Consider the following 15,988-nt stretch of genomic DNA (forward strand, 5'->3'; position numbering starts at 1 on the left):
AAGTGAAGCTATTGCTGTAACCGGTCTATCCTCCTTCGATAAATTATGTACCACGTGCTTTGCTATAAATTTTTCCGTCATCCTTGTTCCTATGTGTTTTATTGCTTCATCCCCTTCTAGTCGAATACCCTGATCTGTAACAATAAACCTTTGTTCTAGCCTAGTCTCATTACTCATTGCATTTAGATGTTTCCAGAATTTTTGGGCTGCTTTTCTATCCTTTTTATTTACTTTTGACATCCATTGGGCACCCTTTCTTCTAATTTTCTCATTAATCAAATAGGATGCGTCCCTTCTACAGTTTATGAAGGTATCCCATTTTCTGTCTACTTCGGGTTTTGGTTCCCCCCTCTTCTTGGAATATCTGTGTTCCCTGGACGCTTCCTGGCGCTTTTCTATTGCCCTCTTGACCTCCTCATCCCACCAACTCTTGGGTTTGCATCTTTTCCCTTTTAGCTTTACTCGCACCTTAGCTAGCTCTAGCTCCAGTAATCGAGTTAATTTGGTATAAGTCCATTCTGTTTCACTATCCTCAAAAATTACTTTTTCGATTTGTTTGGCTGCTGCTTCCAATTGCTTTTCTGAGTAAAAATTTCCCCCTGATTGTTCATCTCGCTTCAGTCCTACATTGCTTTTTCTTCTGAAGCTCAACTTGATACGCTTGTGGTCACTACCTAGACTTCTGGAACCATCTTCATCTATGTTCATTATCCCTAATCTATTATACATCCTCTGTGACATTAGTGCATAATCTATCGTCGAGTGCAGACTCCCCCCGCCTCCCATGTTATGAGCCCTTCACACTTCTCGGCGCTGTTGCATACAACTAAATCATGCCTGTCACACATGTCCTGCAGCATGCTTCCTGTCGAATCCGTGTACCCATCCAGGTCTTCTATGTGTGCATTCATGTCGCCTAATATAATTATCTCGCCCTGTCCTCCTAGCTCATCAATGTCGCTTGCAATACATTCTAACATTTTCCTGTTTTCCTCTTTGGCATTAACCCCTATCCACAGGTGTACAAAGCCAAGGAGTGTTTGCTTGCCTGCCACTGTTCCTTTTAGCCATAAATGTTCCCTGCAGCCCAGTCTAACCCTTTGAAAATTCATACTTTTATGAATGAATGCCCAAATTCCATCTCCCTTTCTGCTGCCCTCTGTTCTATTGCAATATTCCCATGCGTACTCACACAGCGCCGCCATGCGGCAGCCGCGAGCGGCGGCGGAGCCCGCGCCCGACGGCCTCAGGAGCGCGTTCGCCCAGGCACAGAAAGTATAGAGGCCCGGGAGTACCGGTGGTCCCGCGAGCTGGGGAGTTGGCGGGTTGCGTATTTGCAGGCGTCGGTTGATAAAATCATTGCTGCGTTTTGGAAAGGCGAACGGTGCTTGCAAAGTTTTTAAGGTAAGGAACTTTAGTAGTGCGTAGCTTGTGTGATCAGTTGCTGCCTTGTTCCGCTGTGGCTGTGAGACGAGACAAAAACTAATAAAGTGCGACAGCGTCGGCGGTAACATCCCTAAGCCTAACCGTGAAAAAGCGCGCCCGAGTTGTACGAAAAGTGCGCGCAGATACTTCTTTTCGTCGTTTTCTTTGTTAACAGTGCGTTGTTCACCTTTTGACTACACCTGATGAACGTAGTAACAGCTCGACTGTTACTTGACGTAACCATAACTGAAGCCACGACGCAAGTACCGTGTGCCGGCGGTTGAAAGCGGCTCATTTTTTTTTTTTTTAACTTGTAACGGCGACACGGAAACCGCATTGAACACCTTGAGCAACAGCAATGAAGCGGTTTGAATTTGTTGACACATTGCGAAAAATGGGTGGAAGAGGAGGGGACGGATGGATTTTGTGCAGTTGTGGTTTAAAACTTTTTTTTTGTTTTAAGAAGTTGGCTATTCTGCCTGCAAGCACCACGTCGCGGTTTCGACCACGGCCGTCTTTCGATGGAGGCAAAATGCTAGCAAATTGCTAGAACGCTTGCGTTGCATTTTGCCTCTTGTTTGGCATTTTACGTTGTTTTTTTATTGAACGCAGAAATGAGAGGGCGGCCAAATTTGACCGAAGCCTTCTAATACAACGTGCCACGCAGACCACAGTAGCTTTGGTGCGTAAAACTACCATTTTAAATTACTCCCTTACTGGCTGATAATGAAGTTTTCACCATTTTTAAAGTTGTGTTTAGCGCGATTACGATTGCATGGCCTGCTGTGTGCATTGTACTGTAACACCTTAATCACGGTCAGCAGGAATGGCACAACTCGTGGCATCGCTGGAACAGCATTCTAACGGGACCGCTAGGAACCGGCGTATGTGCGTAATGTGTGTCCGGTCTGGCACACACTGCGCAAATGCACAGTTTTCTGGTTGAAGTCTGGATATTTGTGTAGTCTGTTTGATATTGGTTGTGTTGAAAAGTTATCATAGCAGCCACTGAATCTTCCTGTAATGCTATGTAGAAATGCTAGGTTTTTATGTGTTGTCTAAACAAGACCTGCCTCATAAATCAACTCAAGTGTCACTTGTTCTTGACATGTGAGCATTGTAATAAAGGAACTGTAACTATGTTTGGATGCCTGTGTTCAGCGTGTGCTAAATTAACTGTTTTTGGATGCTTGTGTTCTACACATACAATACTGGTGCAAAATTATGAGTTGTGAATCTACACCGGTTCCAGTTTTTAGGTTTATTGTGTATTTTGTTGAGCATGAGAGATTTTTTCAACAGAAGGGCATTGAGGCCTTCGTTAAGGGCACAGGGTGGGCCCTATACCTCCCATTTCAAACTAGACCATATTACGGCACTTTTCCAAACTCTCTCGAGCAGTCACGTGTCCCTTGCTGATAGCATTGATACCCACACAAGCTGTCGTACAGTCATGATGTAACTAGTCACAGTGGAGGCCTCTATGGTATCTGCTGGTAGGTCGGTCTCCTCAGTGTAATCTTCATCAGATTCCTGATAATGAGAAAGCGTTTGTACTTTGCGTACTAATATTTTCGTCGTTGTGTGGCTCTCTGATGTCGGCGTCATCATCCGCACCAACAGTCATTACAGGCAGCGAGGTTGGGCCAGCTGCGCATTGATGCCATAGTACCATAAATCCACATATGTCCAAGAATGCGGTGTTCGACAGCAACCTCCATTGCCCTATCCGCTGCCATAAAGAAGCAATTCTTGATGCTTTTGCAGTCAGTTCCATCCGCGAGACCTTTATCATTCCACGATGGGGAGCAGAGAGATTTGAACTGGGGCATCGCGCAACCTGGTCGGTCAATTGTTATCAGTACGCACTGGTGATGTGCCGCCGATGGGACACCTTGAGCACGTGAACTAGGCCCGAGTCAAGCGTCTGGTCTTGCTCATCACGTTCAGGGGCAGAACAGCGTGGTCGCCACAATGACTGAAGGCAGCACGTGGTGCGCTCCAGGAATTTTTCACCCTTATATAATGAGATTGATACACATCAATTTCATTGTGTAAAGGTGTAAAAAAATTCCTGGAGCGTGCCTTATCACGTTGTTCGTGATCTTTAGGTGATTTGTCTGTGCATGTGATGAAAAGAGCTATATGGCTACTTTCTGTGTGTATAATAAAACCAATTTGAAGTTGGCGCTTCGTCTTGTCGTGTACCTATGTGTTTCATTTTTTTTATGCTGTTAAATATTTGAACATTTGTCATAACTGTGGCTGTTATAAGTGTGCTTGACTGTATACGATTTCAGTGGCAACGAGCCAGGTAGTCATCTCCACAATCATTATTTCTCTTATTTATTTGCTTGCTTACTTGATTTTTGGGCCTCCTGTGATCATTTATATAGCCGTTTCTGTAAGGTGAAGTGATCGCCAGTTTGAGTCAAGCACTGTGCCATGTAGCATCCGGGGGAAACACCAAATTGCATAAAAATATCCGCTCGGGCAATGCTGTCATCATTAAGTGTAAGCACAGAATTGATCCTGGATGTTTTCAGTGGCTAAAAGACATTAAGCACATTCAGCAAAATTTGCTGAAGGTCAATTTGCATTTCATGTCTTCTCATGAAGGCATTTCTTTTTCTTTCTTAACCGGTGTATAGCCACAGGCGGGAAGTAACCTTTAGCTTGTCTGCATGCTGCTGACAGCGAGAGTTTCGAAGAATAAGAAGGCATTGAAGATTTTCGAAAGCTACCATATAGATTGACACACTGTGTTTGGTGCCGTTGCCAGAATTGAAAAGCATGGTGTCCAGCATACACTGATTAATGCAGAATGAATGCTTCCAAAACCACTTCTTCAGCGTTAGACATTCCAATAACTGTCACACGCAAGCCCCAGAGCCGAAAATAAGATTTTATTTCTAGTGAATTCGCGTTGAAGCAGTGCTTTAGTAAGAGCGTGTTTCAAGCAAATTGCATAGAGTATAAAGCTAAATGTAGCTAAAAACAAAATTTAGCCTACCCTACATTCTTATAGAATGGAGCACACAGTGGACTAACTTCTACAGACTGGGTTTCACCATTTTACTCTGCTGTTTTGCTTTCATCTGATGGCTGTGATCCAAAATAATCTGTGGTAAACAAGCTGGCATTGTAGTCTGCCTATTCCAAGTATTCCCGGTGCCTGGAATATGGCCTCCGTAATGCTGTAATAAGAGGTGTAATCGATGTATTTGAGAGCCAGTAAATTGCATTTTACTTACATACACCTATGCTGTTTTTTTGCAGTTTGTGCGAGACCTAGCAGAATGTCGTTCTGCTGCGCTTTGAGCAATGAGACCCCGGAGCAGCCAGTGGTGTCTCCAGCATCGGGGAGTGTGTTTGAACGCCGTCTTATTTCTAAGTATGTTCGGGAGCATGGCACAGACCCTGTCAATGGCCAGCCGCTAACAGAAGAGATGCTGATTGACCTCAAGGTTGCTCCTATAGCTAAGCCACGGCCACCCTCAGCTACCAGTGTGCCTGCCCTGCTGAAGGCCTTGCAAGATGAGTGGGATGCTGTCATGCTGCACAGCTTTTCACTGCGTCAGCAGCTGCAGACAGCTCGACAGGAGCTTTCGCACACACTGTACCAGCATGATGCTGCGTGCCGTGTCATTGCTCGTCTCACCAAGGAAGTGACAGCTGCTCGAGAGGCGTTGGCCACGCTCAAGCCCCAGGCCGCTGGAGGGGGTGCTGCTGCAGGTGCTGTGGAGACTGTGGCTATGGAGACAACCGAAGAGGCTGGCGGCATGACTGCGGAAGTGGTGCGCCGCTTGCAGGAGAAGGCTGCCCTGCTCACAGCACAGCGAAAGAAACGGGGAAAAGCCATCCCCGAAGACCTGGCCAAGCCTGAGGAGCTGCGGGCCTACCAGACGCTCGGCTCCCATCCAGGCTTGCACAGTGCTGGCCTACCAGGTATCCTGGCTCTGGATGTAAGCCCGAGCGATCGAATCCTGACAGGTGGCAGTGACCGCAACGCAGCTGTTTTCAACAAGGACACTGAGCAAGTGGTGGCTGTTCTCAAGGGCCACTCTAAAAAGGTAAGGTTTTCAACAAGTGTACTGCTTTGCTGTGTCCATCCAAGCTGTTTAATTGCATTTGCTGAGTGCTTAAATTGGTTTAATGTCTCATACTTTGGTGTGTTGTTCCTTTTGAAACGTACACTGCAGCATGCACTGTATGTTTTTATTGAGAACACCACATCACCTCATCACAGTGTTGTACTGTAATGTATCCAGGCAGAACGTACATAAAGTTGAGAGGTGGATGAAAATGTCTGGTTGGGGATGGCCATATTTAAAGCTGGAAACTGTGGTAACCTCAAAACTAGACCTTTTCAAGGCCTTTTCAGGAATCTTGTTCGCGATGAAAAGGTTGCAGCGGGGAATGATGGCAAAGTATGGCTTAGCAGAGGGCACTGTACTCCATCTTAACACTTCCTTGCTGTACTATAAAAGCTACAGGCCTCCTCAACCAACTGGGAAAGTGTGTGGGGCTTGCGGTACCACCTAGGTTTTAAGCTGTGAGCTACACATACCACAAAAGCCACTAGTAGTAGCTCTGCAGTGCATAACGGGTGGCAGTGGCCACCATTTTTGTGAAAGCTGGAGCACTACTCTCACTCAGGCCTCTGCAGGGCTCCGGATATTGACTGGTCCTTTAATTGAAACGTGCAAAATTTTGAACTGATGATGCTCACATGCTAAACTGAGTGAGTATTAAACAATATAGGGTTTATAATGTTTTTTCCTGGAATATATATAAAAATATAGAGAAGTATTTTTTTATGGCCCATTCACACTTGCAAGTCGCAGAGGTCTCGCAACCATTTTGGTCGAAAAGCGACAGTCGCAAACGGTCGCATTGCTCGAAAAGCGACAGTCGCAGTCCAGTTGCCCGCTGCTCGATCGTCCAGCCTTGCGACTGCAAGTCACAAACTGCTGAACCAATCAGCGAGCGAGCTGAGCTTTCGGCAACAACGCCGCTCGCGGGTGCGCCGGGTGACGAATTGCGCTGCTGCCTGGCTGCCTTAGTCATTGCTAAGCCTGGCTGGTTCGATGCCGCACAGCTGAGGGTGCTTTGGAACTGACCAGCATTCTAATAAAGGTGCTACTCTCGTCACCGTTTTACATGAACCCCATCTCATAATAAAATAAAGATATGCTCGATTTCTGTGACTCCTTCAGCAGCAGAGCAGCGAGTCGCGCTGGGCAGCAGCGGCAAAGCAGCTATGGGAAGAAATTTGCTTTTATCGCATTTTTAGTCACTTCTGCCAGCAACTCGGTATTGGCCAACGATCCTCAAAAATGATTCATTTTTGTTCTTCTACCCCAGGGCTTGGTATGAACGATATTAGCACATTTTTCTGACGCCGGCATACAGGCTGGCAGGCCGGCCCCTATCGTCATGATGCTTGCACGGCTGCAGTGCACATCAAAACTGCGACAACATCCTCCTCTTCGCTCAGGTCCCTGGGAAGAAGGCTGAGGTTTTGTTTTTGTTTTACTGGTTGGGAGGCTCAACATCCTTGCCCAGCCAAGGATGCCTGCTGAGGTTACCCAACCTTCTTTAAAGCTTTTAATACTAGCCATTCATAAAATTTCTTTCTTCCTTCATCACTAGGTAATACAAAACAACGTTTTAGGCCCTCTACACCACCGATAATTAGTATTTCTAAATTATGCAGAAAGCAATTCCTCTATACCTTGAGTTTGGTGCATTATGGCCTGAGTTGCCTGTATGCCATAAAACCCAGCACAACCCAACCCAACTCTTTGCTCAGGTCGTCGTAGTACATTGTGAATAGCAATTTAGAGGAACAAGTGCAGGAGACACGGCCAAAGCAAACGCAACTCTCAAAAGCTCACAAACGTCATTCCCGAAAGTTTTCGCGTCAAGCGAGAATCTAACGGGAAGGCGACCCTACCCGTAGGTCGCGCTTGCAAGTGTGAACAGTGGTGTTGTCGAGCTGCTGCCTGGTCGCTTGCCCTTTGCGACTCACAAGTGTGAATGGACCCTTAGCTTAACTGCTCCTGAATTAAAAAGTTGCCTTGAAAATTTTGTCATGCCACATGTAACAGTTTTCTTTGCAAACATAGAAGCCTACCAGTGCCCCTATAGATTCCACTTATAAATATGAGTGCAATGAAGGAGGAGGCTTTTATATTGGCACTATATCTCGCACCGCTAGAATGTTGCTTCTGCACTCTTCAAGCCCCTGGCAGCTCTGCGAGGAATTACAGAGATGGAGTATATTAGGAGGGAGATAGATTGCCATAGCTGTGGTTCAGGAAGAGATTTAGTTTTGTAGCGATAGCTACATAATGGTAGCATTTCGTGCCTTTAGCGTGGCGGCGCCGCCACGCTGTCACGTGGTGCGGAGCAGCTGCCAGCGGCGCGGTACCGTGGCTGATCACGTGGTTGGTCACGTGACCAGCAGCCAGCGGTGCGGCGCGCCGGCAAAAGCGAGCTGCCACAGCTGCGCGCATGCGCCGTGTCAAGTGGGACGAAGATGAAGACTGAACGCCCAGCGAAATGGAGCGGCGAAAGACTGACTTTGCAATTCAACTGAGCAAGTTCCACTCGGCCAGCTGTAGCTATCGCGTCACTCCAGGTGTAACGAGAGCTAAACCACCGCCAATTTTTTTTTAGTGTGTAACAATTCGGGGGAAAGCAGAGAGGCAGCTTTCTTGCAGTGGCCAGCATATGCATGTTTCCCCAGTTGATATCATGGCTCATTGGTCTGTAGTACACGGTGGTTGCATTCGATGCCACTTTTTGCTTTCTGACACTGTTGCAGTACTCCAGCCGCCTTTCAAATAAAGTTGTCTTTTTCACTAATGCATATTTGTTCAGAACTGGATCATGGAATACAAGAAATGACACCTGGGAGTCTTTTCTTTAGAAGAATGTCCTCTAAATTTTCTTTTTAAAGCGAAAGCTTTACTACGCCAACCAGCGAGCCATTTTGGCTCGTCGCGCACTTCAGCCGTATGCTGTGGCCGACGAACGACCTTGAGCCACTTTTGCCTAGTAGCGCCACAGCCGCGCTCCAACAGATGGCATCGTCGCCGCACGCGCCACCAGATGTGCTCCCCTGGTGTATAGGGAGAGGAGGTGTCGCCTCGAAGGGGGTATATATATATGCGCTTTTCCTCAGTGTATTGTAGTCGTTATGGAGAGCGCAAAAGAGACGCAACAATGACAGAACGCAGCGAGGAAGAGATAACGCGCTTAAGAGACGCCAGAACATCGCGCCGCACAACTCGAAAAGCATCGTAACGAAGATGCGGCTAAAAGTCTTGCCACGTCCTGGAGTGACTGTTCAATTGTGGGAAAGACCGGTTTGAGTTCCTGAGAGCGTCGGAATGAGACGCTGCGTAGACGACGTGCCAAGGAAACGAAGCTTTCGAAACTCAACTAGGGTTAACCAGAGCTGAACCACAGCCAATTTTTGTAACATGGGTCACACACAATTTGAGTAAGCGTAGAATTTGGGCCATGGATGAAGTGCAGGCTGCTTTGGCCATGTCTTTTATTCATGTCCTCATTTGTGAGAACAGCGCACAATGCAAAATGAATAGAAAACCACTAGCCCAATTTTCGGCAATATTATAAATGTAGGCAAAAAATAAAGGATGCAGACTATAAAAATAGAGAATGGTTCGGCTCTTGTGCAGGAGCCTTATTCATAATGAATGGGTTACAGTGGTCAATATTGAGTGTACTTGAACAGAGCATGGACAGCAAGTAATTTCCCTCCTTGATGCATGCTAGTGGAAGCCACATGCCATGAACCCGCTTTGGTGGCTGAGTGGATTTGTCATTCGGCTTCCAGTCCCTAGGTCGTGGAATTGACCCCAGCTGCGGCGGCCTAACTTCACTGGAGGCGAAATACAGAGATGGCCATGTGCTGTACAATGTTAGCGCATGTTAAAGAACCCTGAGTGGTCAAATTAATCTGGAGCTCTCCACTACAGCTTTCCTCATAGCCCATCTATCACTCTGGGACATTAAACCCCGCGATTTACAATTTTGCTACATGGAATGCTGCGGTGGTGTGGCATAGCAAAGTCCTTGCTGTTATGGCATCCTTCTGCTTTAAAATAAAGCAAAACTGAAAGCAATGGGGCTGGTTGTTCTGAAAGAAACATGGCTTCAGAAGAGTACACAAGGAAGAACATAAGAGAGGACAGGCAGCACTGTCAGTGCTCTATCCTTTGTGTCTACTTGCTGCCTTCCATGCTGTTTCCAAACTGCGTTCATAATTTTCATTTTTATGTCATCAATTTTATGGAGCCTGTGCTGTTTAGCTTGCAAAGAGCTTACTCATGAAACCCTTCTGTTATTTTATGTGAATATTTTCCTTGCCTGAATCAGAAGTACTGTCAGTTACTTATGCAAGAGCTACAGTCTTTGTCAGAAATATACAGCCCAAGGGGTTTGCTATCAAGCCATGTAGGGGGCTCTTAAGCACATTTGACAGTCCTAAGCTTTGGAGTGTTGCGGACTTAAGTTCCTCCCGCCTTAGCGAGATTAGGGTCCCTGAAGACGCAAGAGGAGCCAAGTTTCAGGGCTCAGAAGCTGACCGCTTGGGCTGTATACTTTTGACAAAGACTACATTTCCACAGCCTCCTTTGATCCTTCCTTGCTCGTTATTTGCTGCATGAATAGCAGTTGTTAGGTATTGCTCACCAGTTTGAACAGTACTTCAAATTTCTCAAAACACAGTGGTCGCTGGGGATTTAGCAAAACAATATAGAGTAAAAGCTCGTTAATTTGGACTCTTTAATTATAACTGACGCCCAGGTCCTAGCACAGGCCTGTGCATTGCAAGAAGGGAAAGTAATTAGATCGGCTGTTTGCATTATAAACCATACAAGATTAAGAACTGGCGCCTGAAAAACTTTGGAATTGATTGGTGCCATGGGGAGATCCCTAAAGCTAGACTCTTGGCGAACTGAATAATATACACTTTTGGTCAAGAATAAGTGGGCCATTGCAGTTCATGGTGAACTATGTAGTGGGGCTCGTACATGGCACCCCTTGCATTCCAAAGCTTCGTAGGCAAGAGGATGTGGATTATTGCCATGTGGAAATGTGGAGTGCTGGAGCCAATGGGCAAGACCCAGAATTAATTTTGAAAGCCTGGGGACTTCTTGGCCATGATGTACCTCTGTGTGGTTTTGTTGAGATTTTTCAAACAAGCTAAGTGGTTCTGAAATCATTTTAATCACAAAAAGGGTGGTTGCTCCTCCGGAAACCACATCATGATATTTGTCTAGAAAGTGCCACCAAAATATATGCTTCCAAAGCCTTAAAACGTGACCAACCAGCCTGTCAGGATGTTATGTCATTTATCAGATGATGCCATTGCTTTGGACAGCTGCGAGTCATGTGGCAGGTGTCCAGGCCATTATACTGACAAAGCCGGATGGTAGAGGTTGTGGCCAACTCCTTTTGGAAGATCTGCCTGTTTGCGGTAGTGTTGGTAGAAGGACATGGGGGTGGCAGCCCAACTTGGGCGCTGTGTAGTTATAGGTAAAGCCCCTCTAACTCAGTAAGTAGCGACATCTCTCCTGCTCCACCCCCTCCTCTGTATCTCTCCGACAAGCATTTCTTCTGCATCAAAGATGGCATTCAATACGCGTCTGGTGAGATGATGGCTGCACTCATCGTGAGGGAGAAGGAAAGAAGGTGTCGCTTTTCATTATTGCCTCCGATTTACCTGGTTAAGCTAAATGCGACTAAGATGTGCAAGTATGTTTACCCTTGTTTAGCATTGTTGATCTTTGTTTAATTTTTAATAAGCTTAAAAATTCGAGTTGCACCCAAATGTTCTTGCAATTGTTCCACGGCTTTCCTCTTGCGATAAGCTGCCTGAGCTGCTCGTTGTGATTCGAGTTGCCATTTCCTTTGTTCGGTGGTCTCTGAAGCCACTTGTACACACCTTTCGACTACACGTTCCTTTGGCGACTTCATCATTCGCCTCTTCTTTTTTGCAGTTCATATGTTTCCACAGCCCGTTTAGTAAAGTTATACTGTCTTTGCTGCTCTACTTTAGCTTGCCACCTTGCTATACCCACTGCATCAGTTGACTCATGTTGGCGCTATCTTTTGCGTTGCTGTTCCGCACACTATGCACTTCATTTGGCTTTGGTGTCTGTCGAAGGACTGGCTTCATTCATTATTTACTGTTTGCTGCACTGCATGCACCTCTGGTCACTACATCCTTCACATCCTCTTTTTGGCATATGCTTGTGCACGCAACCGCGTTTCTCACTCTTCATCCTCTCTTCACCAGCTTCTGGCGCGACACTCCTCTGAGCTTATCTGAGCTTCCTCCCATTGGCTGCAGCTGGTGCTGTGCTCCTCTGAGCTTGCCCGAGTTATCCTGAGGCTTCAACGGTAGACAGGGCGGCTTTTTCGCTAGCGAGGCAGTGCTTTAAAATGGTGTCCAATGCATGCCTGGGACAGGTGCAGTCAGCTGCGTCCAGTTTGAGGGCAAAGGAAAAAGGAAGGGCAAGCACAGGGCGATATTCTTCAAAGTTTTGCGTTACTTTACAAAGTTTGAGATGCTTTAGTTATAGGGAAGCACAAGCACTGGCAGTATAAAATCTGTGTAGGAGCGAGGCCAACACCCGTCTTCTTTTTTTTGTACTCCTGTGCTAGGAATTTACTGGGTTTTTTGCACAGGCACTTGGAACATGTCAATGACTGTGTTATGAAACATGGCAAAAATTGTGCCTACTTGACATCATAATTTTTTGTCATGAAGTCTGCCATGCTTAAGCATGTTACGGTTCTTCAAAAATGTAAAGTGTGCATTTCAAAATTGTTTTGCTACTAGTCTTGGCTTCTATAAACAATACTTCAGTTAGCTGAAGGTGAGCTGCACTCATCCAAAGCATTTTCTTGGTTTGCCTACAGATGGCAGCGCAGGCACTGAATGACAGTCTTGGTACCATTTTCAAAAAAAAAAAAGTGTCCATTAAAAGGTTAAAAGGCGACTCCAAAGACTTGTTGAACGCATTGAGTTGATCGTCGCATCACATTCCTTAGTCATCTCTATCCAGAAGAAAAAATCAATTTTCAAAATACCTAGTAGAAGTATTTTAAAACAGCAAAAACAAGGAAATCGAAACTGAAACAGTTTTTGACCAACCTATGACATCATGGATACTGTCACAAAACCTGTTGTGTACGCTTTGATTGGCTGGACTGGCAACTGTGAGAGTTTGGGTCATTATTTGTCTAAAATGACCAAAAACAAGCTCGAAATTTTGTCCTTCAGCAAACGCAGAGCAAATATTGGTGAGGGCGCACACTGTGACATCACACACGCAAGGTTGCCTTTAGAAATTGCCTCGATTGAGGCACGAAATCGGTAATTCTAAAATTCATCTGCGCTGCAACAGAACACCGCCCAGCTGCGAAATTTGGCATAAGAAATCAGAATACTGTGGAGTACTTACCGTGAAACTTTCAGTACAATCTGGGGAGGTAGAAAAGCACCGGAGTTGCCCTTTAATCATAGCTGGAGGAAATAGTATTACTATCAGCAAGAAATTAAACGCGAACAAGACAATTGAGCCACGGACCGCAAAATAATGAGCTCTTTACCAGGGGAAGCTCAATACTAGCTCCTAATATTTTAATTTCAAAACAGCAAGGACTCTTCTCCAGAAGTGATTTGATTTGATTTATGGGTGTTTAACGTCCCAAAGCAACTCTGGCTATGAGGGACGCCGTAGTGAAGGGCTCCGGAAATTTCAACCACCTGGGGTTCTTCACTTGTGTTTCCAATCCAAGAGCTAATATGTTGCTGTTTCATGTTACCACTCGAGTTTTCTTGTTCGTGTTTCATTTGTTGCTGATAGTACAAGATGTTCGCATCATATTCTAGCAAAGTGTGCAGGTGGAGGGTTTTAACACGAATTTATGTAATGCTTGTTTATTTTCTATTCAAGAATGTATTGAAGTTTCTAATGGTGAATTCCTCTGGTCAGGGTATTGGATCCGCACTAGAGCAACCTTATCCATTGAAGAGTGATGCAGCCTTTATTTACCAGCAAAAAATCTGCATGCTCTGGCAGGAAGCCCTGCAAAGGATGTCATGTAATTGGTACTGGAGGTTGTACTTGAAATCTGCTTGTTGCATTTTTGTTCAAGCTGCAGGATGAAACAAAACAGACTTTCCTGTAATTGAATTCTGAGGTGTGCCACATTTTGCTCAGCCACATGGCCAGGATAACCAGGACTAAACTCTGTGCATGTAAACATGCTTGCACATGTATGCATACTTCTTTCAGATAGTTGCAAACTGCAATATCGATGTAGCTGGTGGTTTCTGGCCATTTGTAAGATGATTTACTAAGCATTCTTTTATTAAGCATCGAGTGGAGTGCGTGTGTCTCATCATTGTGCAGCTGCTGTCCAAATTGATGAATGCATGGAGGATAGCCGGAATGTGAACATGAACACAGTGTTATGTGGTGATGTAAACATGCTGTAAATCAAACCATGCTGTAAATGGGCAGACTTGACTTGGTCATTCAATTCAGCAAGTGAGGGCACAAGCCTTGTGAAGTTCTAGCGAAATTAAACTTCGCTCGGTAGGTCAACAAGAGTGCCCTCACCAAAGTCAGTTGTTCGAGAATGATGAGTGAAATGCACATTCTCCTCTGCAAAGCAAGGAAAGCTGCTCTAGATTCACCAGTGGAAATGGCCATCATATTTTCCACCCACGTTATCATGCTTATGTATCATATGCGGAGCTGTTACTAGTTTTGAGACTGTCACAGCTAGCTCGCAGTGGTTAAATGCAGTTGAAATATAGTACTTCCGTGCACTTTTTCTCAAATTTATTGTGGGTCTCTGGGTTAACATAGTACTTCTTTAATATGTGTACTAGCGGATACATTTCTGTATTTATGACAGCATTCTTCACTTTTTTTTTACTTATAGGTGACGTCAGTGGTGTTCCACCCTGATGAAGATACAGCAGTGACGGCATCACCAGACACCACAGTGCGTGTGTGGCACATCCCATCTGCGCAGACCACTCAGATTATACGTGCCCACGAAGGGCCAGTTACTGGCCTCAGCCTGCACGCAACTGGTGACTACCTGCTGTCAACGTCAACTGACCAGCACTGGGCTTTCTCCGACCTTCACACTGGGCGGGTACTGGCTCGTGTGCCTGACAACTCTGCACTGACGGCAGCTGAATTTCATCCTGATGGTCTCATTTTGGGCACGGGCACATCAGAATCCCTGGTCAAGATTTGGGATTTGAAAGAGCGCACCAATGTCGCTAACTTTCCAGGTCACACCGGCTCAATCACTGCACTGGCATTCTCAGAGAATGGTTATTATCTGGCAACAGCTGCTGGGGATGCTGCAGTCAAACTGTGGGATTTGCGCAAATTGAAGAACTTTAGAACCATTGTCCTGGAAGATGGCTATGAGGTGCGAGATTTGTTTTTCGACCAGAGTGGTACTTATCTCGCAGTGGCTGGAACAGACGTTCGCCTCTACCTTTGCAAGCAGTGGGATACACTCAAGGTATTCTCAGACCACACAGCTTTGGCAACAGGAGTGCGGTTCACTCACCGTGCTCGCAATGTGGCCTCGGTCTCTATGGATCGTACTCTCAAGATTTATGGGACGCCATAGGAGAGATTCTGCGCCTGAAGCCAGCTGTCGGTCTCTAGATTTCATCATTACATTTTGTTCTAATAAACTCGTTCCAAAAACACAAGGCTTTGTGATTAGTACAGACACAATGGAAAAAAAGGGATGCTCAGTCAATGATTTCAGCTGATTGAAGCAATGACAGAGAGTTCGATTGTTTTTTGTGTCATTGCAACTGTGGAGTGGTTGGGTACGCTTGGTGGCCGAGCAGCAACTCATTCGGCTGGAGCAGTTTGCAAGAGGGGTGGCTGCAACAGAGAAGCAGGTTGTCAGGAATTAAGAGATCTTTGGGAAAGGCCTTTTCTCAGCTTGCTTCAGCTGATGTCCGATAATTGCAGTGATATCAGTACTAGGTCAGTGCAGCTCCTTTGCCAATCATGGTGCAGGTGGTCCATGTATAACCTCCATTGGTGAGCCCAACTGGATCGGTGTCCTGAGAGAATTCATCGCTGGAGTTATTGAGCAAGAAGCTGGAGTCGGGGGTAGGCATGGAGGAAAGAAAGCTCAGGAGATGCCCTCGCTATTACTCTCTATCTGAGCAGCACGCCGAAAAGTGTGCTGGAAGTCTAAGTCACGCTCTTTCGCAAGGACCATTGGGAAGTCTTTGGCCGACGGCGCAGCCACTGGTAACGCTGGGCGGAGCGGCGTCGTCTGCTACATTGCTGATTGCTGCGCAAGCGGACCAGCGGTGGGGGGATGGAGGGGGGGAGCAGCTTCAAAAAAATGACTTAACCACCTCTCCAGAGTTATTTCCTTACTTTGTGTCCGTAGGTCTGCCGAGTTGCAGCAGAAAGTATCCAAATTACGCGGGAAAGCCGCAATCCTTGCATGCAGG

At 46.0% G+C, this 15,988-nt stretch overlaps 1 protein-coding gene across 2 annotated transcripts; it reads left to right on the forward strand.

Moving 5' to 3' along the window:
* The first annotated feature begins 1,268 nt into the window (after nt 1-1,268).
* On the forward strand, nt 1,269-15,220 carry Prp19 (pre-mRNA processing factor 19). 2 transcript variants are annotated; one of them, XM_077647597.1, is made up of 4 exons: nt 1,286-1,404; nt 2,038-2,107; nt 4,705-5,498; nt 14,425-15,220. In XM_077647597.1, the coding sequence occupies exons 3-4, from the start codon at nt 4,725-4,727 to the stop codon at nt 15,133-15,135; spliced, it is 1,485 nt and encodes a 494-aa protein (XP_077503723.1). In that variant the 5' UTR covers nt 1,286-1,404; nt 2,038-2,107; nt 4,705-4,724; the 3' UTR covers nt 15,136-15,220. The 2 variants fall into 2 exon arrangements, with proteins under 2 accessions (XP_077503722.1, XP_077503723.1); XM_077647596.1 differs by lacking the exon at nt 2,038-2,107 and having other exon boundaries at nt 1,269-1,404.
* The last annotated feature ends 768 nt before the right edge of the window (nt 15,221-15,988 follow it).

The sequence above is a fragment of the Amblyomma americanum genome, chromosome 1 (assembly GCF_052857255.1).
Source record: "Amblyomma americanum isolate KBUSLIRL-KWMA chromosome 1, ASM5285725v1, whole genome shotgun sequence".
Classification (NCBI taxonomy): Eukaryota; Metazoa; Arthropoda; class Arachnida; order Ixodida; family Ixodidae; genus Amblyomma; species Amblyomma americanum.